This window comes from Clupea harengus, chromosome 20 (genome assembly GCF_900700415.2).
Source record: "Clupea harengus chromosome 20, Ch_v2.0.2, whole genome shotgun sequence".
In the NCBI taxonomy this organism is placed as follows: domain Eukaryota; kingdom Metazoa; phylum Chordata; class Actinopteri; order Clupeiformes; family Clupeidae; genus Clupea; species Clupea harengus.
Genome location: NC_045171.1, coordinates 7,576,301 through 7,601,786, shown reverse-complemented (window position 1 = coordinate 7,601,786; position 25,486 = coordinate 7,576,301). Strand labels below are relative to the sequence as shown.

At 41.9% G+C, this 25,486-nt stretch overlaps 5 protein-coding genes and 1 long non-coding RNA gene across 6 annotated transcripts in view; 1 reads left to right on the top strand and 5 right to left on the bottom strand.

Moving 5' to 3' along the window:
- The window catches only part of LOC122128569 (zinc finger protein ubi-d4-like), a 7,128-nt gene extending 2,176 nt beyond the window's left edge, over positions 1–4,952 (bottom strand). Inside the window, 12 exon segments of the mRNA XM_042702799.1 lie at positions 3–63; positions 295–376; positions 617–729; positions 1,297–1,428; positions 1,732–1,860; positions 2,087–2,171; positions 2,428–2,457; positions 2,459–2,521; positions 2,843–3,030; positions 3,752–3,859; positions 4,236–4,396; positions 4,882–4,952. Coding sequence (XP_042558733.1) covers positions 3–63; positions 295–376; positions 617–729; positions 1,297–1,428; positions 1,732–1,860; positions 2,087–2,171; positions 2,428–2,457; positions 2,459–2,521; positions 2,843–3,030; positions 3,752–3,859; positions 4,236–4,396; positions 4,882–4,913 — 1,184 coding nt within the window. The 5' untranslated portion in view covers positions 4,914–4,952.
- A 362-nt stretch (positions 4,953–5,314) lies between these two features.
- On the bottom strand, positions 5,315–13,323 carry LOC105904016 (DNA polymerase alpha 2, accessory subunit). The gene is given in 19 exon segments (XM_012831841.2): positions 5,315–5,558; positions 5,778–5,892; positions 5,894–5,902; positions 6,079–6,135; positions 6,656–6,762; positions 6,985–7,093; positions 7,268–7,341; positions 7,453–7,491; positions 7,635–7,759; positions 8,200–8,251; positions 8,373–8,435; positions 10,645–10,797; positions 11,069–11,157; positions 11,503–11,699; positions 12,012–12,118; positions 12,205–12,262; positions 12,385–12,473; positions 12,724–12,848; positions 13,232–13,323. Coding segments are annotated over 19 exon segments (1,806 nt in total). The 5' UTR covers positions 13,317–13,323; the 3' UTR covers positions 5,315–5,405.
- Positions 13,324–14,359: 1,036 nt separating this feature from the next.
- Positions 14,360–16,578, bottom strand: LOC116225206. The gene is made up of 6 exons (XM_042702798.1): positions 16,371–16,578; positions 16,008–16,129; positions 15,790–15,900; positions 15,095–15,193; positions 14,753–14,810; positions 14,360–14,586 (listed from the first exon to the last, which is right to left on the bottom strand). Exons 1-6 carry the CDS (start codon positions 16,507–16,509, stop codon positions 14,360–14,362), a joined length of 756 nt encoding a protein of 251 aa, XP_042558732.1. The 5' UTR covers positions 16,510–16,578.
- Positions 16,579–19,170: 2,592 nt separating this feature from the next.
- LOC116225205 lies at positions 19,171–19,827 on the bottom strand. Its single transcript, XR_004165975.2, has 2 exons — positions 19,528–19,827; positions 19,171–19,392 (listed from the first exon to the last, which is right to left on the bottom strand). It is a non-coding gene; the product is annotated as an uncharacterized LOC116225205 (long non-coding RNA).
- A 447-nt stretch (positions 19,828–20,274) lies between these two features.
- Positions 20,275–22,258, bottom strand: LOC105902838 (thiosulfate:glutathione sulfurtransferase-like). The gene is made up of 4 exons (XM_031587275.2): positions 22,148–22,258; positions 21,629–21,748; positions 21,131–21,293; positions 20,275–20,463 (listed from the first exon to the last, which is right to left on the bottom strand). Exons 1-4 carry the CDS (start codon positions 22,158–22,160, stop codon positions 20,409–20,411), a joined length of 351 nt encoding a protein of 116 aa, XP_031443135.1. The 5' UTR covers positions 22,161–22,258; the 3' UTR covers positions 20,275–20,408.
- Positions 22,259–22,345: 87 nt separating this feature from the next.
- On the top strand, positions 22,346–25,253 carry znhit3 (zinc finger, HIT-type containing 3). Its single transcript, XM_012831245.3, has 5 exons — positions 22,346–22,541; positions 22,900–22,931; positions 23,058–23,120; positions 23,210–23,293; positions 24,266–25,253. The coding sequence occupies exons 1-5, from the start codon at positions 22,474–22,476 to the stop codon at positions 24,445–24,447; spliced, it is 429 nt and encodes a 142-aa protein (XP_012686699.1). The 5' UTR covers positions 22,346–22,473; the 3' UTR covers positions 24,448–25,253.
- The last annotated feature ends 233 nt before the right edge of the window (positions 25,254–25,486 follow it).

Here is a 25,486-nt window from a genome sequence, read left to right as displayed (position 1 = left end):
GCTGCTGATAGATGGAGGCCTTGTCCTTGAGCAGGTCCAGACATAGGTGACAGCTCCAGCTTCCTGTAACACACACACACACACACACACACACACACACAGACAGACACACACACACACACACACACACACACACACACAGACAGACAGACATTGCATCATTAACTCTTACAAGCCTGGGCTATTTTCCAGCTGATAACCAACCGCTCCTAAAGGTTGCAGTTTGTGCAATGAAAGTGCTAAGATGAAGTGGAGTTTCTAGGTAGCTGACGCAGGGCTGGAGTTTGGCCGTACCTTCAGGCGGGTCAGCCATGGGAGGGGAGAGGCAGTACATATGGTATCCTCTGTCACAGTCATCACAGAACAGGAGCTGGTCCTGAAATGACACGGAGGGAATCAGAAACAGAACGCAGGCCAGAAAGAGATATTCATGTGTTATGGTTTTCATTCTACTGGACTCCTAGTAAATGACTAACTTTTAACACATGCTTATATTTAAAGGGAGAGGGGCAGGACCCGAACATTATGCCATCATAGGTGTCCTTATGCTATTCAACAAGTCAACGGTCGGACAGACTAAGCGTGTTGAAGTGGGGCTGTGTGAGTCATCACTCACGTCATTTTCAGATGTTCCGCAGACGTTACAGCACTTGCACTCGATGCACTGCCAGCGGTAGGTCTTCACCGCGGCCATCATAACCGGTGTGAACTGCAGGCAGGACGGGTGACCTGTGGGATCACACACACACACACACACACACACACACACACACACACAAGCATGAGTAGGTGTGACACCGACTTAAGGGGTCTACCAAAGGACGGGGACAAGGGGAATATGCCAGGCTAAGAGGTAGAGGTTTCTCCATCTGGCTTAGGGTTTCGGGCTACGTCCATGGCTGTGTTTTTCATTAGTGGAAAAAAGTAGAACGATGCTCAGTAAAAGAGAGATGAATGGGAATTGGGAATGACACCTTATGGCAGGATTCACGGCCTGACCTTGACATAGCCAGAGTCTCTGGGAACTGCACCAACAGAGGGGGGGGGGGGGCGTGTAGAGATTACTGATACAAAGTATAAGAGGCAGACAGAGAACTGGAGGAGGAGAGTCAGTGAAAAACAAGAGACTGACAGATGTATGGATGAAGAAAGAGTGTGTGAGAAAGGGAAATAAAGAGAACGAAGACAAAGACAATGAGACGGATTGAGAAGAAGAAAGAATGAGAGAAAGTCAGACAGAGGCAGAGAGAGAGAGAGGGAGAGAGAAAGTCAGACAGAGGCAGAGGTCAAACGTACCAGAGCGTCCACAGTCTGAACATGACACCAGTTCCTCAGACTGTCCAGTCTTCTGGTTCATGTTGGAATCCCCCAGGCAGAAATCACAGTAATCATTGGGCAGGGCCAATCCATTGGGTCCTTTCTTAGGGGCTACGGACAGAACATAGAATAGAGTTATTTTTCAGCAAAAGATAATTTTCTCTCTGAACACCTCCAGCAAAAACCCATCAACACAGGTGTCATTTTGCAAAACAAAGTGGCCAAATCAAGTTTGTGCAATATTAGTTAGCCTAATGGCAATCGAGGAAACTGGAAATTGATAAGATCATTAGAGTGGGCCATTCAAATATTATGGAGTGCATTACCAAAAGTGCCACAGGCTAGCATGTTACTGTATGTAGGATATATACTGTATATATATTTTGCGAAACCTATATCCCTGTAAACTCTTACTCTTGGTCTCGTGGCGTGGGACTGGGGTGTGTATCTCATCCTCCTTGTCCTCCCCCTCCTCGTCTGCCAGGTGAGAGTGGGTGTAGTGGTAGCTCAGGCCCGGCCGGTTCTTGTACCGCTTCCCACAGACTGGACAGGAAACGCAGCATTCAGTGAAAGATATACATAACGCTAGCATAGACACTACAGAAAAGCTAAAGAAAACCTTTTCACATATGAAGGGTACCAAGCCGCTTTACTTCTGCAGTACAAAGTGCACAGCAGCTCAAAAAAGGTCAGGAGCTTGCACTCTAATGCATTCAACCGTTGACCGAGCCATGAGAAATGCGATGAAAGAGGACAGGGGAAAACTCACTGTCACAGGCGTACGGCTTGTCTCGATCCTCCATGGCGGCTGCCGACGCCTCCTGTTTCTTCTTTCCGTTTCCAACGCCACGGCCCTGAGTGACCAACGGAGAGAAGCCACGTCAAACATCAGCATGGCGCGTGTTCGCATTCTAAAACTATTGGACACGTCAAATCCTCAACTATCATTTATATTTCTGGTCTGATTGTTCTTAAAGAGTGTCACTCTTACTTTCATGAAGTATATTCACATGCATAAGCTAGTATAAGCTAGCATTTTGACAGCTCTCTCTCCATTATGGATGATGTACAACAGTGGTTTTGGGAGATGCCCCCAGGTACTCCACCTACCTTGGACTTCCCTTTGCCCCTTCTCTTGGGGGGTCTCATCCTCAAAGTCCTCATCATCCAGATCATCCAGGTAGTCATCAGGCTCCAGGATCCTCTGTGGAGAAAGAAGTGGAGATGGTTGAAGACCAGGTGAAGAAAACCTTCTCAATCAATCACAGAAGAAATCACAGGGAGGAAATCTGGGCAAACATCTGGCAGTTAAACAGCTCTTGGTAGGTAAACGAATATACTCAAGTTCACACAAATACACATTAAATGACACACACACACACACAAACACACTCTCTCTCTCATATACATATACACACAATACACAAACAGACAGACATATACACTCACATTTTCATATATAGGTACACATAGATATATACATATACTTTACACTCTACAAACACACCTCTGTACAGCTCCGTACCTTCCGTATGCGTGTGGAGACGGTGTGGCTTGGCGTGGCTGTGATCTCGGCCGCGCTGGCTGTCTCCTCTGTATCCCGGAGCTCGGGGGTGCCCCTCTTGTCCAGGGGCTCCCCCTTCAGCAAGGCCTCCAGACTACTGCCGTCCAGAGGGGGCATCACGTCCTTCTTCAGGCCCAACTCCAGCTCAGCTGTCACGGAGCCAAACACAGACAAGGACGCTCAGGATTCACACAGTGTTCCTTTGGCTCAACTGGCCAAGATCATGGGCTCAATACCCAGGGAACACGCACACTGATGGAAATGTATATCTGTACTGTACTGTAGGTCGCCTTGGATAAAAGTGTCTGCTTCATGAATGAATGTGATGCGATGTAAGAAATGGATGCTGAGTGTGCACAAGAGGCACACACAGAAGCCTTATCCAAATACTCACAAGTGCACTCTTGCACCTTAAAGTGCATTTCTAGATGCATGGCTCAGCAACATATAGGAGGTGAAAACTAACATGAATTCATATTTGGCTAATAGAAGCATCGACACACAAATTAATACTGCATTTTGGCATTTTAAGTCCTTGTGTAAAATAATTGCGCGGTCACACAGTTCTTATGATGTTGACCACAGATTCTTAAGAACAAAGTCATATTGCCTGAGGGTATCCAAAAGGCACAGAAATAATTGCCTCGCTACTTGAACATGAATCCCTGCACCCCTGAAGTGGATCTTTAAATGCATGCGTTTGTAGAGCTGTCGAGAGCAGCAGTGTAACCCAGTCCACCCTTCTACTACAGCACAGCAGTGTGCTCCTGAGGGGTTTCAAGGGGGAACAGTGGGAGGAGGTCATAAACGACTGCAGCTGCATTTGGAGAGGATGGAGAGCTTCATTAGAGACAGACAAGGCTGACCTACCTGCTTTCAGAGGCGGGAACGCCAGAGCAGGGTCCTCGGGAGGGTGGGCCCTTCTCTTTTTCCTCCAGCGGCGGGCAGGATATGTATACAGCTGTCCTGGGGCTGTGCCTGAAAAGAATTTAATAACCAAAATGTAAATGTGGCATTTTGAACGATACAAAAGATAAAAGCTAATTTAGTATTTTGAGATTGTATAGACACATTTACTGAGTAATGCGTGTATCTACAAGTTAATAACCTTAGATTGCTATTAACTATGCCCTCATTATGAGTAATACAAATATTATTTAACAATAATCAAAACCAAATCAATCACATTAGCCATGAACTGATTCAAATCACCAGACAGGCCTTTCAATCGTCTCATGTTATCATACAATTAACACTATTTACACTCACCCCTATAGGCTGCGAGCTCTGCAATTCAAATCACATATACGTAACACACACACACACACACAGGGAAAGAGAGAGAGATAGAAACCTGGACTCCTGTGTCTTTTTTCCATCCAGATGTAGCAGTTGCTCTGGGCCACCCCCGTCTGGGAGTCGAGGAAGGGCATTAGGATGCTCCTCTCCGCACAGAGGCGGGCATTATAGTTGTGGCACTGCTCCATGGCATCTTTGTAGTACTGCTCACCGAGCCTAAAGTCCACGACAAACAAATAAAGCGAACAGACACACAACTTCATAGATAAGGTAAGTCAACATTACCTATTGTGTTCCAACATCGCTGCAGACAACTAGCTACGTGTTACGCATGAACACCACAGGAGGCAAAAGAGTCCTTTAACAAAAAACATTAAGTCGCTAGCAAGCAAGAGGGCCATTCAATTTCAGACGACGACGGTAAACTGGTTTCCGTGATCTGGAGTCAACACGTGACGTAAAACATATAAGAAGCACTCTTTTTCTTCAACAATTTTAATAGTGTATTCGTGGTTTTCAAAGACAACAACAATGGACTCAGGCGCAGTTAGCAGCCTTGATAGCCACCTACTCATGGGGATTTCTTCGATATGCCGAATGTATTTACGGTATTTTACGACCACTACTAACTACATCAAACCTTTTCAATATAGTGTAAAGATTACATACAAACCGTAGAAGTATTAAATGTAAAAACTCACACTTTCACGACACTCTCAACTGCCGCAGCCATATTTGCTTGTCGAATGTTTGCAATGATTGATATGCGACTGCGCGCGCGCCTGAACAATTGCTTCCGGGTACATTTCAAAGTAAAAGCACTATCTTTGCGCTGTCAAACGCGAACTCTTAATTTATAAAAATGCTAAAATATTTGTATTCTCTCCTACCAAAAAACGTATTATTATTATGTAGAAGTACAAACACAAAAACAAGGAAACCGTGCTGTATAAAATTATTTAATGATAAATCTTTAAATTCATCAAAAAAGACAAACTGGAAATCATGTAATAAAGATACAGAATTGATACCATAATTTACAGATGGGTAGAAGACAGAAAACTGGCGAGATGCTCTTAGGTTTTGCACAAATCACAAGCCCAACAAGAAATACACTATGAAAAAAGTTCCCCCAGTATTTTCAAGTTTATAGATTAGAAAAAATACTTAGGTTACATTTCCAACAACATTACAAATGTACAGTCTTTATTGACACCTTTCAGTTTCATATTTTCACTACTTGTCCAGTTAAGCAGGGACTTCTTCTCTTCCCCTCTGCGTCTGGGCCTCTTCTCTGGACGACCAACCTGCCAAACGTGCCACCAACTTGTCCTTTAGTGAGACGCCCAGGATTGATGCACAAACAACCAATCACATCCTGCGAGAAAAAGATCAGAAAGATTACATCAGGTAGGATTCAACAGGCTTCCATTTAACCACAATCTTTCTTACTGAAAAATGAGTACTATCCAGCCGATAGGACACTAAAGGCTTTTATTGTGACAATTTTGACTTTGACTGTATGCACATGAACAGTATCTGTCCTGCTTTTTCCTGCGAATGTTAACTAGCCTACAGAACAGCATACAGGTTTTACCTTGATGAAGTAACGCAGCTCTGAGGGGACGACCAGGATGTCAGGGGTCACGGGCATGTGACCGTACAGCTGAAACTTCTCATAGTCCATGTTGATCTCCTCTGTGGGAGGGTAGGGGGTAGTAGCTGTGGAGGAAAGAGGAGAAGAGGAATTCAGGGAGCAAAGATGTGACAAGGGAGCGAGCAAAGGCACTACAGTATCTGATTGATTTGTTTTAGTCATTGATCAGTCATTAGACCGGTATTATGGTGGTTAGTGTGTGCATAAATTAATGTGTGCGGGTGTGTTTGTGGGGTCTCACCTCCTCTGGGTCAACATGTGTTTCATGATTCGGGAGAACCGGTCGGAGCCAGCAGCACTGAAACGACACCATGAACAAGTCAGAGCACAGAACACAATATTAATACTATTTTACTGATAAATCAATTATGTAGTGTTAAAACTCAACAGTTGAAGAGTATGTTATAAGACTTACACACCTATGTTATAGGAATTACATACTTATGTTATAGGAATTACATACTTATGCTATAGGCTATTCTTATGCTACTGCCTGGACCCTTATGAGATTGTGTAAATGGGCAAATGGGACAGAGCACTGCTTTGATAAAGTGAAATGGTTCTGGGTGTTTGTGTACAGTCACTGAAACTTAAAAGGTAGTGCAGGCCATGTTAGAGAGTAAGATAGACTTTGAAAGTATACAACTGAAAAAAAAAAAAATCCCAGCCCCTTCCTTCAAGTTTCCCTCCAAAGCGAAACAAACATGGGTGGGTCAGCATGTCTCCCACAAGCCACATGAAAGCTTTAGTTTATGTGCGGCAGACTTTGCTCCTTGCATGTCAATTAAATTAGGGCCCCTATGTGTTTTTGATGTTACCTGTTGATCTCCTCTGCTCCCATGTGAAACAGAATATCTGTAGAGGTCAGGCCAAAGGTCACGCCCTCAATGACCAGAGTGCAGGGGTCGGATACCAGGCTCACTCTCTGTTAGGGACAGGAAACAAGAAAACACATCGCAGGATGACCATCAATGTCTTTTTCATGAAGTACAGCTGTAAGTAAACATTCCATTCAAACAGTCTCTTAGCAACACTGCAATATTCTAATGGTGCAGAAATGAATCACTATATGTTCTTGTCTAGGAAACCCATTTTCAACGCAACAAAAAGTGCCTGTGGCCGTGTGTCTTAGGAGCGTGTAACTGACCTCTACGTCCTCCTTACTGAGGTCAGGCAGTGTGAAAGGGGGTTGTGGGTAAATACAATTATGGTGAACGTCTCGCTGTGATGGAACGAACACCAACTTGCATCCAATTCTTCATAGGATGGAATCAAAAAGAATTTGAAATAAATTATTTCAAAAGGAAAGTGAAGTTTCTGATACACAAGATTTCTATGTAGACAGTCAAGCTTATCTTTAAAAACATAATGGTAAATATAATTAAATTAAATATATACATATTTAACAACATGAAGATGGAAGCACATACCCTCTTGTTCCTTCCACAAGACTGTTCACACATCTTGCAAATATACTCTCAAAGGTTTCAGTCACTTGACATTTCTGTTCAAAAGGAACAAAAACAATTAAATATATTCATGCAGAAAATAGACAGTCAAAGCAACAGAACACAAATAAAATAATAATAATAATAATAATTAAAAAAAAACTTACCTCAATCTGTTCGTGTTTTGAATCAACAAAAGGACCCAACTGTGGCAAAGAAAATAATTTAGGAAAAATATGAATCCATTCATTCCCATTCATCAGGTAACCAAAGCAGCCCAAGCTTATGTGTCATGTGGTCAGTATGGGATAGGATCTTCACCACTGTGCTCTGGTGCTGTTGTTCTTACCAGGATGCAGACGTCAGGGCGGTCTCTGTTAATCACAGTCAGCAGGTCAATCAGAGGGTCATAAGCCAAGCTATCAGAAGGAGTGAAGGGGCCACAGGCAGTCAAGACCATTACCGGCTTAGACTCTACAAATGCAAAGAGAGAAAAATATAAGGAAAGAGCATCGTCTGAAGGGATTTCTTACACTGAATTGATACATGAAGGTAGTTCTGGTGCGACAGTTACACATATTGCTTCTTCACAAAGCACAAGAGATGATTAGGTCATAAGAATGCTATTCACTGTTACACAACCCTGAAATTAGACTGAAAATCTTAACAATCTGATCAACCAAAGTGATGGAAGACTAGAAGGATGTCTCTGTCTTATTTCATGAATAGCATCACCTTTATTGTGATACCATGAATACAACACTAGCCTCCCCGCAATCTAAAACTTAGTTCTTAGGTAGATGGGTTCATTTTAGCTTTCAATCATTTAGCAGGGTCGTCTAACAATGACGGTGCACAGGTCTCCTGAAAGTCATGTTTGGGTCATTTTAGTTCATTTGCGGATCATCTCTTACCCTCCTCAGATTCTTCTTTCACCTCAGGGGAATAGAAAGGCAGAGGAACACCCTACAGAGTAAACAAACAAACAAACAAACAAAACAAACTGTTAACCAAACTGAAGAGATGTTTTTAGAATGCGTAAGCAGCATTATATATGGCGGGAGCTGTATCAAGGGAGAGGCTTTACCTCATACAACTTTGATGGCATAAACTTGAGGCCATCGGTGTTCATTCCCTCCATGATGACAACCTGGAAAGTAGAGAGGAGAAGATGGAGTAGTGAGTGGATGGAGTATTCTGTAATTATTTTGAGTATTGCATTGATGCCACCGCCATACAAAACTGTGTGTGTGTGCTTATGTGGGAGAGCAAGTGTGTGTGTGTGCTTATGTGAGAGTGTAAGTGTGTGTGCTTATGTGTGCTTATGTGTGAGAGCAAAGTGTGGTGTTGGGTGTGTGTGTGTGTGTGAGAGCAAGTGTGTGTGTCTGTGTGTGCTTATGTGTGAGAGCAAGAGTGTGAGTTGTGCTGCCCAGCTCTCAAAAGAACGCAAACAAGGGAATTTCTCAAGCACGTTCTTTATTAAGGCTTCAAACTTAAAAACAAAGGTATTTAAACAAACAGAAAATGGGGTAAACCCTCCGGCTTGCACCCAGTGCAACCGGCACCTTCCCCTCTGTCTCTTTCTCGCTCGTCAGCCCTTCTTACTGACTGTTTTAAAGTCTTTGTCTGACTAGTTGCTGATCAGTGCCAACTAGTCAGACAATCTACACCTGTGTGTCCAATTAGGGAATGGCCCGACCTGCCTAGTCCCCAGAACACCTCCCCAGGGTCCTAAAGTCTGCCCTGTATAGTCCTAGTAAGGGAAATCAGCCATGTTTAAACTAAGTGGGAGCCCAAGAGCAGCTTGGGCTACCACAGTGTGTATGTGTGCCTATGTGTGAGAGCAAGTGTGTGTGTGTGTGTGCCTATGTGTGAGAGCAAGTGTGTGTGTGTGTGTGTGTGTGTGTGTGTGTGCTTATGTGTAGAGCAAGTGTGTGTGTGTGCTTATGTGTGAGAGTGTGTGTGTTGCTATGTGTGAGAGCAAGTGTGTGTGCTTATGTGTGAGAGCAGGTGTGTGTGGTGTGTGCTTATGTGTGAGAGAAAATGTGTGTGTGTGTGCTTATGTGTGAGAGCAAGTGTGTGTGCGCTTATGTGAGAGCAAGTGGTGGTGTGTGTGCGCTTATGTGTAGAGAAGTGTGTGTGGGTGCGCTATGTGTGAGAGCAAGTGTGTGTGTGCTTTGTTGAGAGCAAGTGTGTGTGTCTTATGTGTGAGAGCAAGTGGTGTGTGTGTGTGTGTGTGTGTGTTATGTGTGTGCTTGTGTGTGTGTGTGTGTGTGTGCGTGTGCTGTGTGAGAGCTTATGTGTGAGAGCAAGTGTGTGTGTGTGTGTGTGTGGTGTTATGTGTGAAGAAAAGTGTGTGTGGTGTGCTTATGTTGAGAGCAAGTGTTGTGTGTGTGTGTGGTGGTGTGTGGTGTGCGCTATGTGTGAGAGAAAATGTGTGTGTGTGCGCGCTTATGTGTGAGAGCAAGTGTGTGTGTGTGCTTATGTAGAAGCAAGTGTGTGTGTGCTTATGTGTGAGAGCAAGTGTGTGTGTGTGTGTGTGTGTGTGTGTGTGTGTGCTTGTGTGTGTGCTTATGTGTGTGTGTAATGTGTGTGTGCGTGTGCTTATGTGTGAGAGCAAGTGTGTGTGTGCTTTGTTTGTGTGTGCTTGTGTGTGTGTGCTTATGTGTGAGAGCAAGTGAGTGTGTGTGTGCTTATGTGTGAGAGCAAGTGTGTGTGTGCTTGTGTGTGTGTGCTTATGTGTGTGTTAATGTGTGTGTGCCTATGTGTCTGTGTGTTAATGTGTGTGTGTGTGCTTATGTGTGAGAGCAAGTGTGTGTGTGTGTGCTTGTGTGTGTGTGCTCATGTGTGAGAGCAAGTGAGTGTGTGTGTGTGCTTGTGTGTGTGTGCTCATGTGTGAGAGCAAGTGAGTGGTGTGTGTGCTTGTGTGTGTGTGCTTATGTGTGAGAGCAAGTGTGTGTGTGTGTGTGCTTATGTGTTAGAGCGAGCAAGTGTGTGGTGTGTGTGTGTGTGCTTATGTGTTAGAGCAAGTGTGTGTGTGTGCTTGTGTGTGTGCTTATGTGTGTGTGTGTTAGTGCGTGTTGTGTGAATGTGTGTGTGTGTTGTGTGCTGTTTGTGTGTGCGTGTGTGCTTATGTGTGAGAGCAAGTGGTGTGTGTGTGTTGTGTGGTGTTGTGCTTGTGTGCTGTTGGTGCTGTGTATGTGTTAATGTGTGTGTGTGCTTATGTGAGAGCAAGTGTGTGTGTGGTGTGTGTTGTGTGAGTGCAAGTGTGTGTGTTGTGCTGTGAGGCATGTGTGTGTTTGTGCGTGTGTGTGTGTGCTCATGTGTTAGAGCAAGTGTGTGTGTGTGAGCTCATTCACCTGCCCGGGGAAGAGGGAGTACTCCCTGAGATCAGACAGGTCCAGCCGCACCTGCCTCCCACCATGCTCTTGCCCCGCCTCCAGGAGCACAGACTGGGCGTTCAGCTTCCCGTTGCTGTCGCAACACACCTGACCCAACACTGTCATCTTATCCTGGGGCGCACACACACACACACATTTATGCACTAATATTACAGTTAGGCATCAACCATTTTATTTTGAATGATGAATCATTCACATTCATTATTGTATGGGTGCAGAAATGTAGCAAAATTATTATGGAAAAAAATGGGTCAATAATCAGGTATCGGCAAGAGGGACAAGCTGCCAGAACACCAAACAACCCCACCATTTAGTAGAACAAATATAGAAAATGGACAGAGAACAGAGGGTGGGGATGTGCTGTGGTAAGGTTGAGGGTTACCTGTGCAGGCAAGGACACAGGGGAGATCTCCTCAATATTAAAGTGGAGCTTTAGTTCTTCACCCAAGCCTTCAATCTTCTCAGTCAGTACTGAATAAAAGAACATACATAACAGAAACATTATTATTCAGTAACATTTATCAAGAAGACTAGTGTGAAAATTCAAATATGGCTTCTGTGTTCTACTGGCCCTCATCACACTAAGGACAATCCACAAACAAATGGATGTATCAATCAAATGCCTCAGTTCAGGCAAACCTACCTATGTAGTACTCACATACCTGCCTGTGAGCAAAAATAATCTATCAACTGCTCTGAACTACTTCCAAGTGCCAAAAACTGACCTCCCAGAGCAAACCCTAAGTTATCAAACCGGCAGAATAGACGCACCGAAGTGTGTGTGTGTGTGTGTGTGTGTGGTCAGCAAGGACCCACCATCACGGATGTCCCTGAGCCGCTGGAACATGTACTTGTAGCTAGAGGTCAGCGCATCCTCTCCGCTCAGGAGCGGCATGACGCTCACCGACCTTTGACCCTTCTGGGCACTCCAGAGCTTGTCCTGTGCCTCCCCGAAAGTGGACACCACCTCCCCACGGGTGCTGCGCACACTGTACTTCTGTGAAGGGGTGGCACTTCACAGGCAGAGAAATAGACACAAGGGAGGGGGGGGGGAGGGAGGAGGGAGGGAGGGAGGGAGGGAGAGACAAGGGAAGGTGAAAGAATAAATAGCAAATAATGAAATAACAATGGGTAGTCAGTTCTGTGTTTGTAGCTTTTGTCATGTTATTTGTATGAATTGTCAGTATGTGTGAGTGAATAGGATGGAAGGAATGACAGTGTGTTTCCATGGATATATAGCAGTGGAATTACAGAGTGCATATGTGTATATGTTTTGAGGGAGAGATAAAGGGTGCGTGAATATGTGTGCTTTTAAACTAAATTACCATGGGGAGAAACTGGCAGGTGAAAGTATGAGCCCAGGGCTGGTCATGCGAGCACATCTCTTGGACTGGGGGTGCTCTGGTGTAGTAAGAGCTCGCTTCTGGGAACCCTTAAAAGAAACACGTGTGAGTTTGAACTAATGTTGGTAAAAACTGTAACGGCCATTTACAAACACAGCTCCTTTACAGATGTTACCTTGGCCGGAGTGGAGTAGGAGTCTAGCAGATTTTCCTCCTCTTCCTCAGCTTTGATTCTGAAGGGTCTGAGTCAAGAATGACTAACACATCAGTTTATGAATACTGTATGGCCAGCTGTGAGGCATAAACACATATGTAAACACAATTGTGTTCTAGCAGCTCAAGTGAGTAAGGATACAGATCCTGAATAGAGTTGATGTCCCGGGTCCTGTTATAGGAGTCGTCTTTCTTAGCGGTCTGCTTGGATTTGTTCTTCTTATTCAAAACCTGCAGAGTGCACATGACATATCAATGTCGCAATCTCTTAAATATCTCATGAAGGTCCCCTCTCAAGGGCTTACTATGTATCAGTCATATCGAACACAGGCAGAGAAAGGTTACCGAAAAATCCCCAGATCATCCTCACTCTTCTATATGCTGCAAAGTGTCTACCAACAAGTCATGCCGAACCAAAACAATGAAAATATGCTAACCGTAACGGCATCCTCAGAAACGACCATCATCATAATCTGCTCACCTCATGCTGAAACTGCTCCAGGTGGTCCAGACTCAGCTTCCGGCCTCCCTTGGTGGTGCTGAAGGCGACCCACTCCAATACTATCTCGTCCCCCTTCATCCTGTGGCACAGACACTGCTCCAGCACTAAGAAACGGACGTAAAGTGCGTAAGTGGAAATCATCGTATGGAAATGTTGTTCGAGTAAACATTTTGGTCTTACAACCTACAACTGTTCTTCCCTACACGCCTTCCAAATGTGTCGCTGTGGAACCTAACGTTATTTTTCTTTTTAAAGCGACAGCGAATTAAGAGTTGTAAACGATATCCAAATAGATGATTACCATAAGCAATGAAAATGCAGTTACTTGTACTCGCCATGACATTCCTCACCAAATAAATACCATTAACATGTTTGGTTAAATGTACCAACTAAACTGAACTAACCCAACCGAACAAACTGATGTTAGGATACATAAATTGGCTAGCTGGTGAGCTAGCAAGCAGGGAATAACATTAGTGACACTTACTTTTGTCTAGGACCAATTCATCTTCATAGCCTATATCGAACAACTCCAACTCCTCTTTAATCTGATCTGTGTTTGGCATCGCCATCGTATTTGTATAAAACTCTAAAATTACAGGATCAACCGACAAATATTCATACAAATGCAATGATACGTGTTACAGTATCTTGGTAGTGAAGGTAAGTTAACTAAGCTAGCGTTAGCTAATAACAGGTTGTCTAAGCATCCAACAAAAATTCTGCTTGACGGATAGCTACACTTTTATTGCGATCGTGCTAAAACAGACATCAGCCCAAGAGCCTAAATGTAGTTAGACCTGCTATTTCGCTGGAAATAACAAAGGCTGGGGGCTCATTGACACTTGCAGTCAATTCAGATTGCCGCGAAAATCGCTTCTCTTCTTCTTTGGTGGAAACGGAAAATACGTCACACACGCAAACCGCGCGTACTCCTCACATGTCAAACACTGATTGCGTTCTTTATCAAAAAATAATTTGTTCCAACTTTAATTTATCGTTGTAAGTGAGCACGTATACGTTACGTAAAACGAACTTTAAAAATGTTTTTTTTTTTTTTTTTTTTTAACTTTCAATTAAAAAGCCATCTAGGACACCAGTTTGTTTATTATCACTTCAGTTGTGATCAAGCACGACTGTGACAAATCAAATCAATGTGTAGGCTACAATATTTAAAGTTGATTTTACCCCTGCATGAAGCACACGCCATCAATTATAATTTAAGTAACATTTACAAGCGTAAGATTGTGGTACCATATATGCATACAAAAATGTATCAATTAAAAAAAAGGCTACACAATATTTTAGTTTTAAACAATTTGATTGTAATGTGTTGTAACAGTAATATCAGTCCTGTTGGCTTCAGTCCCATTCAGAAAAATCTTGAATTGCTTGAAGCCACTGTGTGTCTTCCTAAGGAAAGGGCAAAAGCAAATGCCATTAATAAGACTCAGCCACGTTATAAATGTTATAAACACACTTATCAACAAGTTAATCATAACCACAGAGGTGCTGTGCACTCTTTGCAAATGATTTGGGTAAAAAATGACAAAAAGGTTTGAGATAACTCGCATACAACAGCACATAAATTGAGGTCCTTGCCTGTTGGGTTTGGTTAGAGATGCTTGTGGTGAGTGTTACCGATGGCGTGTTCCTTACACACAGCTGGCTCTGGGAAACGGGTGAGGAGGAAAGCAGGTTTTCTTGTAGCTGGGTCACCTCTGTGGGTCTCTGCTTGTAGAAAGGGTGATTCATCAGCAGAGGGCGCTGTCCCCTGTCTCTTAGCGGTGCAGGACACAAGTTCAGCGTGATAGTCAGTCTCCCCCACCTCCTGCACACAGGCTGTAGGACAGGGTAGGTAAAGTGAATCTAAGGGTTTGACCTGCTCTGTCTAAATATATTTACATTAGTCTAACTCTAATATATCAAAATATATCTATACATTTAGACTGAACACACATACAATAGATGGTTGTTTAGCATGAAAGTAAAAAAAAATCCCTCATACTTTCCTCCTGCTCCTCTGGTCTCTGGACTGCAGAGCCATGCCCACCTCCAATCTCAGGCTAAAAAGAGAAGGCAAAAAGTTAACATTCTCCGTGACCATTATTGCATCACTCTGCTCAATATAGATACGTATCAGTGGTGTACAATGCCAGTGCTTCGGATGTATGAGACCTGAGAAAGATTGAGTAATATTTACAGCAGAGAGGTGAGATAACATTGTTTAAGGAAATGGCGATTGCTGAAAATAGGTGATTTGATAGCTGGTCAAAGGTGAGGCTTGTTAAGAGTTTACAGGAATGCTGATGACCCACGGTGATGAAACAGGCCAAATTAAGAAGATTACCTTCTTAGGGCCGCACCTGTGAAGTGGAAGAACCCGACTTCCTGTGATGTTGTGAAGCGATCGCTCAAGAGACGTGGACAGCTGATGAGTGTCCTGTACCTGAAACAGGATAAGATACAAGCCCATCATCAGCACTGACAACCCCAAACAGTGTATAAGAGAAATAGATTTTTAAATATATAGCAAGGGCGGGAACAAAAAAAGACACACAGACTGCATGTGCTTGTACAAAAACAGACAAGCAAACAACAACTGCTACCAGAAAACATCTATGATTGTGTACTGAAATTCCATATGAACAAAACTCAGCAGTTAATACTGCGAACATATTCTACAGGACCTCAAAGCACTGACAGTGCTCACATGTTTAAAGGGGTTAAAGCTGAGGACTGATGAGACACTACTGGTTCTATTGGGAGCTCTTTTCCTTCCTTTAAAAGCCTATACATTTCTGCCCATGTCTTGACCCAGCAGGTTATTTGTGTGGCTAAATGCATGAATCACAACAGTTGGTTAAAATGGTTCTATCGTTGCCTAGTAACATGTATTTCACTATTTACTGAAAGCGTAGTCATGCTGACCTGTTTGAGGTAGAGACTTCAGCTTTTTAATCAAGGTACACAACTACCTCTATAAAGGACTTATAAAGCAAACATGTGATATCTCGCTTTAGGATTTGTTGAAGTAGTCCTTACCTTCATATTGTCCAAGCAAGCAGTCCGGAATTCAACACTGCTACTACTGTTAACCACACTGGTAAGGGAGCTGAGTATCACAGACAGTGCTGACTGCATCTTTCCCTGATTCTAGTGTATAATGTAAAAAATATATATTTTGGGTTTTTTAACTGGTAGAGAACTCAGCCATAGTGAGACAAAGTAGTGAAAGCTATGTTTAAATTCATCATACTTACCAAGCATTTCTTCTGATAAGATTTGAGTGTCTTTTCAAGTAGAGATTGCAGTGATGATGTCACTCTTTCACTGTTGTGCCAGAGGACCTGGTCTAAGTGTTTCTCGAACATCTCTTCGTTGGCTGCCATGAAGAAAAAACTAAATAAACTTTAAACACCTTACATGTGCTTCATGCAATTACTTTACATTACATACATGTGTACATACATTATGTATGTGATTAAACCGATGAAAGAAATACTGTACACAGTAGAAACATATGTTGTTAGTTTTCCACATACACAAAATATACATGGGGGCAAGTGTGAATACCAGTGCTGGATAATGACTCGACGGTGCATGCTGTTATTTGGGTAATTTACCTATGATGTCAGAGAGTTGTGAGTGGAAGGGGTCAGAGTGATGAAGAAAGAGGAAGAGAGTGAGAGTCTGCATCACAGTGTGGTTCCATTTGGACTCTGTTTCCTGGTTCCTCTCTTTGTCCTCTACATGGAACACCATGTCACAACACAGGACGCCTGTGGCAGGGTATAAATACAGACCTTTCTCAAGGCCATTTCAACACCTCTCATCACAACAAATGTACAGTGGAATCACATTCTTCAGACAGAATCCTGATCTGGAGATGAAAAGTATTCACCTGAAACTATTTTTACCTTAAATTGCAAAAGAAGGTAAAGCTTTTAAATCTGACTTGTTAAACCTGAACCTTTTGATTCCGGTGCTTCACCGCTACCAGCAGCTTATCAGCGCAGGTCACCATGGTGAGCCCCATCTCTCCCCAAACCAGAGAGCCTGCCAGGGCTTTCAGGAAGCTCAAGGGAGCGGCCATGTTGGCTTCCAGGTAAGGCATACCGCAGGGGCTGTAAACCAACACGTGAGGTGGGTGGGTTGAGGAATCATAAAAGGGTTAGTGCACATGGTAGAATATGTGAGAGAATATAAATGGTAAACTTGTCTTATTGTGTAATGTGTATGTATAAAAGGGTTAGTGCACATGGTAGAATATGTGAGAGAATATAAATGGTAAACTTGTCTTATTGTGTATGTGTATGTAACAATGTGTATGTTTTTTCATACTTTCTAAGTCATATTTCTCTTGCCAGATACGTTTTAAATAACATCATCAAATGTATATTGAATGGCAGTTAAAGTGCTAGTTTTAGACAAACAACCTTTAAACATTAGCTATCCTTTACTTTAATTGTCATAAAGGATATCTGAATGGTTGACAGGCGAACGGGCCAGTTTGGGTACGGATCCATGCAGGGGCCAGCGCTGCCATGGTGACGATGCTGGCCTCCCCACAGAGTCCCGTCTCCACCAGCTGAGGAGGGAGCAGCAACGGGACCTCCGCCCCCACTACTGCATGCATCTGACCACAGGGAGCTAGACCACCCACTGAGAAAGGACAACTTAAGAGGGAGCAAGAGAAAGAGAGGAGAGGAATACACAGAATCAGACAATAATAAAGAAAGTGAGATAGAGATGAGATACACACAGAGAGATAGATAGATAATAGATGGAGCGAGAGAGATGATATTACAAGGACATTTATGCTTCGGGAACATGTTTGTAAAGGTGAGGTAAGTTCACGCCCACCTACAGTTGATAACAGGTGCTGTCCATGATAATGCTTCGATTGTTTAGCAACAGCTTGCTGTTCACATCATCACTGTTCACATCAACAGACAGGAAAATACACTGAACAAATACAAATACAGTACAGGTGTTGAACTGTTCATTTGCAAATGTCACTCATTAAAAAAAAATCAAAAATCTAAATCCTCAATACCCAAATATGTGCTGGTGAGTCTTCCCATTGTCATTGAATTGACAAAATATTTTCAACTGTTTGGAAAAGACAGATTATGGAGAAGTCAAATAGAGAAGCCTTTTCACTTTTCAGACAATAATTTACTATGAGAGCTGAATATCACTTCTGACAGCAACCATGTCCACTGGCCTTAATACCTGAGCATGAACCAGGCTGATCCTGTGAAGAAATGCTTCAGTAGAGAACATCTCCTGCTGCCAACACTGATTAGCCTTGCTCACCTAAAGAAAGACTGCAGTTATTTCACTTGCAGGTGTCCAAGCATTGTTGTGTTTGTAAGCATAGGCGAGGCAGTGCAATTATTTATAGTCTATTGTTTCATTGTCAACTCAATTTCTGTTTGGGCTGACATAGTGTAACAGGTTTCACCTTACATATAGTTGTAATACCTGAAAGGCCAGAAGGAAATTAAGTGGCCCAGCTGATTCAGTAAACATCGTCAACTCCTCAGTGTCTGGAGATGTGCAGATTGAGGCAGACACAGGGAGGCTTGCAGTCACCTCTAAAAGTCAGATTTGTGAAGTGGACATACATCACCCTTACAAATCACAAACCATGTGTATCTTTGTAGTATCATAAAATTGTGAGAAAGTATAGAACCCACCATGTAAGACACTTTCGATGGATGTTTGAGGGCACCACGGTCCAGCGGCAGCAACTACATAAAAGTAAAATGTGTGAACCACAAACAACAAACAGTAGAAGTAATTTACAGCAACACACTAAAACAAGCCATACTCGTGCATGTGAGCTTTTCTAATGGATGTGACTCAGTACACAGCAACACCAGTAGTCCTCCATCCTTGCGATTAGCGGATGGTCTCCTCTGTTTACCATAGCCATGAACCAGTGTCATCAAAAGCCTAACCACCTGTGGTACACCAGGATTTATTATTGCAGATGGTAACATTTTTGTATTTTCTGCAGACTTTGAAAAACGACAGCTGGATTAAACGAAAAGATTGAATAAATGTCTCCATGGACCTAGCTATTTACTAATTCGCATTAGCTATAGCCCAAACAGCTACTGTACAATACGTTAGCCTACTCGCTAACATGGCTAGCGGCTGAATCTCATTAATTCATATGCACACGAACACTTGTGACACTGTATTTAAATCCACTCACCAGTACCTTGGCAACTATTCAATTACAATAAAGTGGTTACCTCGTAAATTTCTTTAATCATTTTCATGGACTGTCTCACCAACACATATTCTGAGAAATTATTAGATCACGTGATACCGAATGGCGGTTTCTGAGGCCCACCCGGCCTCAGTGCATCCACCATTCTAGAAATGTAACAAACCACTGTAACACTTTTATTACAATACTTTGTTGCCTTTATTGTATGAAACAAACACGTCGTCTAAACTTACACCACATCCACGATATCATGTAAAAAGCTACTTCATTTCAATCACTACAGTCATTTTAATCACTACAGAAATGAATCAGAAGCGTCGTGATCTTATTCATACATAGGATACCCAGCTCTGATTAGCCGGGCTCACATTATGGAGATCATCCAAGGTGACTGCATGTATCTGCAAAAAGTATAAACACTGAGATAAGCACACACGTTTCTTCATACTGTATTCGTCTTACATAAAATCTCAATGGATCACATAGGCGTAAGCGATACATGTAAGAACAACGTAATAGACTATATGCATTCACACCTTTTCATTACATGGGTCGGGGTAATTGCAGAGTTTGTCTGGGAAGGCGGCACGAATCAGCTCTTTTAACTCGGCTGGATATATGTACGTTGGCCTGCAGTTTTCATCGGTGCAGCCAACTCTGTAGAGAAACTGCGCAAAATGACCACAAAATGTCACTTAATTGTAAAGCATATCTCCTTGCAACATTCGACATTCTTATTATAATGATTAAGCCTAACCAGCTGTCGCTGTATGAGCCTGTATGCGGATCTACGCCTGGCGCGGTCGGTCTTCAGTCTCCCAGCAGCTTTCAGCAGTGGTGCTAGCTACAGGGGCATGCTACAAGCACAATTACAATGGGTCTGAGCCACATCAAACGGATATGCAATAACATTTAATGTAATATGCTGCCCACAATTAGGCGAAAAAAATCGTTTACTTGATGGTTAAGGCAGCTCCTTGATGTAGGACTATGTAATGGACAGAATAACCTACATGATCCTTGTAACACCTGCATTTACTCACCTGAAATTAAGTAACATTCAAAGTTAAGGTGCATTACCTAGAAGCGCGGCAGAGATCTATGTACATGTCCATACTTCTGCTTCAACAAGGTGTTACAGATTTGGCGCTAATTTCGGGTTATAAATGTATAGGGTAATGGCGCCCCTTCTTGCAAGGGTCGTCACAGAGTCGGTTCACAACAGTATGTATAAACAAATAGTGCAATAATTGAGTTTCCATTGCAAATAGGTACCAGAAACATTTCACCACAATGAAGCTTTATTGCAGACATATATGAGCTGTAACTGTGAGAGCCAGTTTATGCTAAGATGCAGGGACACAGAGGCACATTTTTTATATTATATCCTGAAGTGGGAACCGAAATTCCAGCTTATTTATTTTCCTTCCTTTTCAGACCATTCCTTGTACCCTCCAGTGTAGTTACGGGCCCTGTAATTGAAAAAAAAAAGAAAAACATACATATTACAAAATCATATTTTGCTGTAGAGAAAATAATAAGACCGAGCAATTTCTTGAAAGGGAAATCACTTCCAATGTTAACACATTTGCCTATATTCATTATTTATTTTTAAATGACCTTCATTAATTTGAGTCATAAACTTTATTCAAAATTGCTTAGGGAAAGGAAGGAGCTTTATGTACAACAAAGTCAATGTATTGAATTTCATTCCTGAGTCCATGTGTATGTATCTTTTTATGTGTATGTATCCCGTCAGTATTAATTAATTATTTGTAATTCATTAGTTTTACCTTTGGATAACTACGCAGTAATAAACAACACCACACTTTCATTATTTGCCTATTCTGATTATATATCATTCGAGGGTCTTTATTTGAAGAACTGTGGAGTACTAAAAGTGATCTGGAATTTCTTGCCTTAAGCCTTTTTCAAATAAAACCATTTATGTGAGCTGCACTAACTCATTCCATCAAGCACTTCCATGGCTGAGTGAATGTGAGTCTGCTTTCAAAATAGTAATATTTTAATTAATCTTAGCGGGACAACGACATCTCGTTTGCCTGAGGCTTCACTTTGCTAAAATGATCTGGTCTAAGAAAGTCACACTGGACTGCTGGAAATGAATTAGGTTCATACTTTTGGAAGCCAAGGCCTCTGGCCTTCTCTGTTGCTACTGCTCCACGTCGGCCCAACTGACAGTGGAAGACAAGGTCCGGAGAGTCAAGAAGGGGTTTAGGAACGCCAAACTTCTCCTGGAATGCTGAGGCGTCCAGAGACATGCTGCTCTCTACCTGGTCCACTGCGAATGAGGGAGCAATAGGGAAGAGAATACAAACCCTATTAAGGACACATTTCAGGATTGAAAAACAGCACTGTTCAATTAGAATGTTTTTTCGCCACAAAAATATGTGTATTTCACTTTATCTACAGAAGAGGGAGCTGTTGAAATCAAAGATAATGATACATTCCAAATGCATCACCAGCTAACAACTTGTGAAGCTTTCTATTTACAACCTTCTTTTTATATAACACGCCTAAAATAGGCTACTTAGTCGCACATCTGAACTTTTGTGTAAGTGAAACTTTGTTTATATAGTTAGAAACTAGCGGGGAGTGTCATCTGAAATGGTTTACATGGTATATGGATGGATCCTTGTATGTGTCCACGGTCAACCTCCTCTTTGGAACGAACGTCAACCAGGAGGAGTCCTTCGGCCTTATCTATCAGGGCTTTCAGCTCACCGTAAGAGATATCTGGAAAAAAGAAAAAGCTCAAATATATAGAAAACCATGACAGATGACATAACAGCCATAGAATTAAAGCCACATTATGCGAATTTACCCCGATACTTCCATTACCTATAGGTTGTCTTTTTTATGAGACATCGGCAACATAATTCGTGACAAGCAAATCATTATAATTCATGTTCATATCAGAAATCGTTATTCAAAGTAATACAAGGGAAAACAGATTTGCTATGCTATCGCTACCCTAGTTAAACCATGTCACAGCTCAGTTCTCTAGAGAGCAACTTGCACCATAGTAACCTTATCAACAACAATAACCTTATTTGACATAATATATAATATATACAGCTTATGTATAACATTTGCATGGAGTAATTCAGCTCTGAAATAAACTTGAAGTCTTACCTGCAGCTGCCATAGTGATTCCAGACAGATAATTTTCAGTCTGTTGCCGCTGCGAAGTCCTCTCAGCGAAACCTCAGCTTACAAAAAACTGTACTTCCTCGTTCAGTCAAATATTGTACCCTTTACCATTGGTCGGTTACAGTACTACGTCACTATATAGCAACCAATAGACAGTCATGTTCGCACATTTCCTGTTACTGTTGTTTTCGTCTCCATCTTTATTTCACACACGTGGGAATGGTCTGAGCTCACAGAGAAAAAATTTAGACGTGCTCAGCTAAGACATTTTTAGCGCATTACTTTGATAAGACGAGAGGGCTGGAACAATGCAGCTTTGCAATGTGTGTAGCGACCAGGTACCGAAATATCGGTGCCCAACATGTCTCATCAGATAGTGAGTAATGTTATCCTGTGACTACCGACTCTATGACTGCATTTTAGCTAGTGATCCCGAAGTTCACAAGTGTAACATGTGCTTGTGTTTGTGAGAGTGAATGAGAAATGTGGGCAACACCAGGGTCAGACGTTCGATTCTCAGGGATCATATTAACTAACCAAACAAACGTTTCCTGTGCTGTAGATCGCTTTCAAGAAAAGTGACAGCTAAATTAATACATTTTGTATCAGCTCCTAAGAAGTAGATGGCACAATAAGGTCAAGAGATTGATCATATAAGAGACCTATCACATGTTTGTATCCTCATGATTATGTAGACATTTCTGACGTTATATTTTCTATTCTTGACTTTGCAGTTGTTCCATGAATTGCTTTAAGACGCACAAAGGTGAGTACACATGGGTTTTTGTGGCTTGGGCCAGGGATCTGCACTAGATTCATTCAGCAGCAAGATGCTTGCTGTGTTGTCATACACAACACACTCATGGACTTGTCATTTTCTTTTTTTACGCAGATAGCTGTGAGCCTGTGAACTCAAAGGGCCCCACATCTGGTCAGAATCAGTCAGATACTGCTGGTAGCTATGAAGACCTTTACTTCATTAAATAATATTTAATTTACATTTTCAAACAGTTCTGTACATCTGAAGCTTTCCATTCATTTTAGCTAGAGAAGCCTGGACACCAGACGATCTTCTGGATGGAGATGACAAGAGCGATATGGTTCCTGTAGACATACTTAAGAAACTTGGTAATGGAAATATTTAACATATTTTCCCACATATGTTTAGTGCCAATTGAGTTGTGTTAACTGCTTTGAATGAGAGCCCACTACTGTGAACCCACTACTGTGATATATATATATATATATAAAGGGTAAGGGTGAGGTACTTAGCAGAAGCTTTTATCCAAAGCGACTTACAGACAACCTGCAGCGTTTGGGAAAATATATTGCTTTCACTATGGCTCTGAATGCATTAACTGTATGTCTTTTTAAAATCACAGTAGGGAAGAGGGCTTGAAATTCTTTCCCTGGGTGGTTTGCACTCGTGCTGCTATACTGCAGTTCACAGCCTCACGTGATCAGTCAACTACATTTTATTTATTGTTTCTAGTCAATATCCTAATTACACAGCTGAAATGTCTCAGGAAATGGAGGGTGGTAACTCCCAGCAAAATGAATCTCCATGATGGTCAGTAGCGGCGAAGAAACGCTGCTTCAAGTTCCATGACATCAGTTGATAGACAGATAGTCCGTTAACAAAAGTTGTTTCATCTTGTGAGGGAAGCAAGCTGTTACCTTTTTAATGAAATATTAATTATTATCCATGTAATACAAGTGAAAAGTGACAAAGGTCTTAATTAATTAATTAATTAATCTTAATTAATGAAAAGTAACATTAACCATTTGTTTTTTGAATTATCTGTGAGCACCCGAAGGTCATAGGTCTTTTAGCATTAGCATGGTGTTTGCTAATCTGATGTGACTTCTGAGTAGGACTGTGGCGTCTGAAGTTAATTGTGAATATTTCACAAGCTCAGGCTTGGGTATTTCTGCTTGATGACAAGCTCAGATGAACTTACAATTGTGACAGATGAATATTAAATACCTGGACCACAGTGTCATATCCCTAGTGCTTATCCTGCCATGCAAGTGTCTTACATCATTGTGTGTTTAGCTCAGATGATGTAGAAGAATGAGTCTTGTTTCTCTTTGGGACAGGTGAGTCAGAAGACCTTAAAGACTTGCTACGGAACCCTCACCTCAGACAAGTCTTGGCCGCCGTGGATACAGCAGGGAACAAGATGGATATTATGAAGACGGCTATGCAGGAGCCATTGTTTATGGAGTTTGCAGACCAGTGCTTGAAAATCGTAGAACCCACTGACTCAGAGGATGTCTGATCGAACAAAACTAAACATTGATCCTCTCAAGGATTTTCTTGAGAGAACTTTTTTACAAGAACTAAATGGAAACCATGCCAAATACACCAATTGGCCCTGTAGGTTGACCTGACAGAATTTACTTTTCAATATGACTGTGACAGTGTTGTGAACTTGTTTTAAAAATAGAATGAGGAAGTTGGATAGCTTTCAAGTATGTCAGTTATTCTGTGGAGCTCTGGAATGACAAGGACTACTGGATATGAAAGCATAAACTGGTCTTTCCAGTAGCAATGATGGCAAGAATTGTTCATGAGCTAGGCCCACAGTCAGGTAAAGTATCTAAATATAATGGACACAAACAATAGTATATTAGTGAGTATATCAGTGTAATAACAATTCATACATCTGTGCTTTTGGACACAGCTGGTTGTGTCAGGTGTTTGGCTGTTTTCTGGTTTTGTGTGCTTCCTCCCAATGTTAGACATCGTATATGTGTTACAACAGGTGCTCCATCCTCTGTTTCATTGTGTTGAGACTGCTCTGAACACATACACGCTGGTAAAGTGTGACTGCGTTGGTAAGATGTAGGAGCAGTGTTGCTGATGAAGAGAAGAGGTCATGTATTCCTCCTAGGAAAATGCTCATTTGCACTAGCATCAGTCATGAAGTGTCTTCAAGCTGCCATTGAAGCACTGAGAAATTGCATTTGTGTTATTTCAACACTTTCTTTAATTTCATCTCATGGATTTGTTTTTGACCTTGTGTAAATTGTTGTTTTCATCAAATAATTAAAGGTTTAAGGCAGTGCAACTGCAGTTCAGTTACCATTAGGTTTATTTTTCTTGTGAAAGTAGACCTAGTCCAAAGAGCTCATTTTACAATATGAGCCCTAATTTCTCACCTATATGCAGTCAATGTGCTCATGTTGGGCAAAGTCTGAAATATTCCATTACGCTAATGACTACATACTATTGGACTTTTAATATATATATGTATATATTATGTACAAAGATTTTAAAAGTTCTAAAACAAAAGTAAATTGTATGAATTGAACTCC

Excerpts from the sequence above, each read along its gene's own strand:
- LOC116225206 (XM_042702798.1), bottom strand. The coding sequence starts at position 16,509 with ATGGTGTTCCATGTAGAGGACAAAGAGAGGAACCAGGAAACAGAGTCC. Across the intron at positions 15,901-16,007 it reads CTTATCAGAAGAAATGCTTG|AATCAGGGAAAGATGCAGTC; the intron begins GTAAGTATGATG and ends ATTATACACTAG. Across the intron at positions 15,194-15,789 it reads CTTGCTTGGACAATATGAAG|GTACAGGACACTCATCAGCT; the intron begins GTAAGGACTACT and ends ATCCTGTTTCAG.
- LOC105902838 (XM_031587275.2), bottom strand. Across the intron at positions 21,294-21,628 it reads AGGATCCATCCATATACCAT|TGGACCAGGTAGAGAGCAGC; the intron begins GTAAACCATTTC and ends CCTCATTCGCAG. Across the intron at positions 20,464-21,130 it reads AGAGGCCTTGGCTTCCAAAA|GGCCCGTAACTACACTGGAG; the intron begins GTATGAACCTAA and ends TTTCAATTACAG.
- znhit3 (XM_012831245.3), top strand. The coding sequence starts at position 22,474 with ATGCAGCTTTGCAATGTGTGTAGCGACCAGGTACCGAAATATCGGTGC. Across the intron at positions 22,542-22,899 it reads CCAACATGTCTCATCAGATA|TTGTTCCATGAATTGCTTTA; the intron begins GTGAGTAATGTT and ends TTGACTTTGCAG. Across the intron at positions 22,932-23,057 it reads TTGCTTTAAGACGCACAAAG|ATAGCTGTGAGCCTGTGAAC; the intron begins GTGAGTACACAT and ends TTTTTTACGCAG.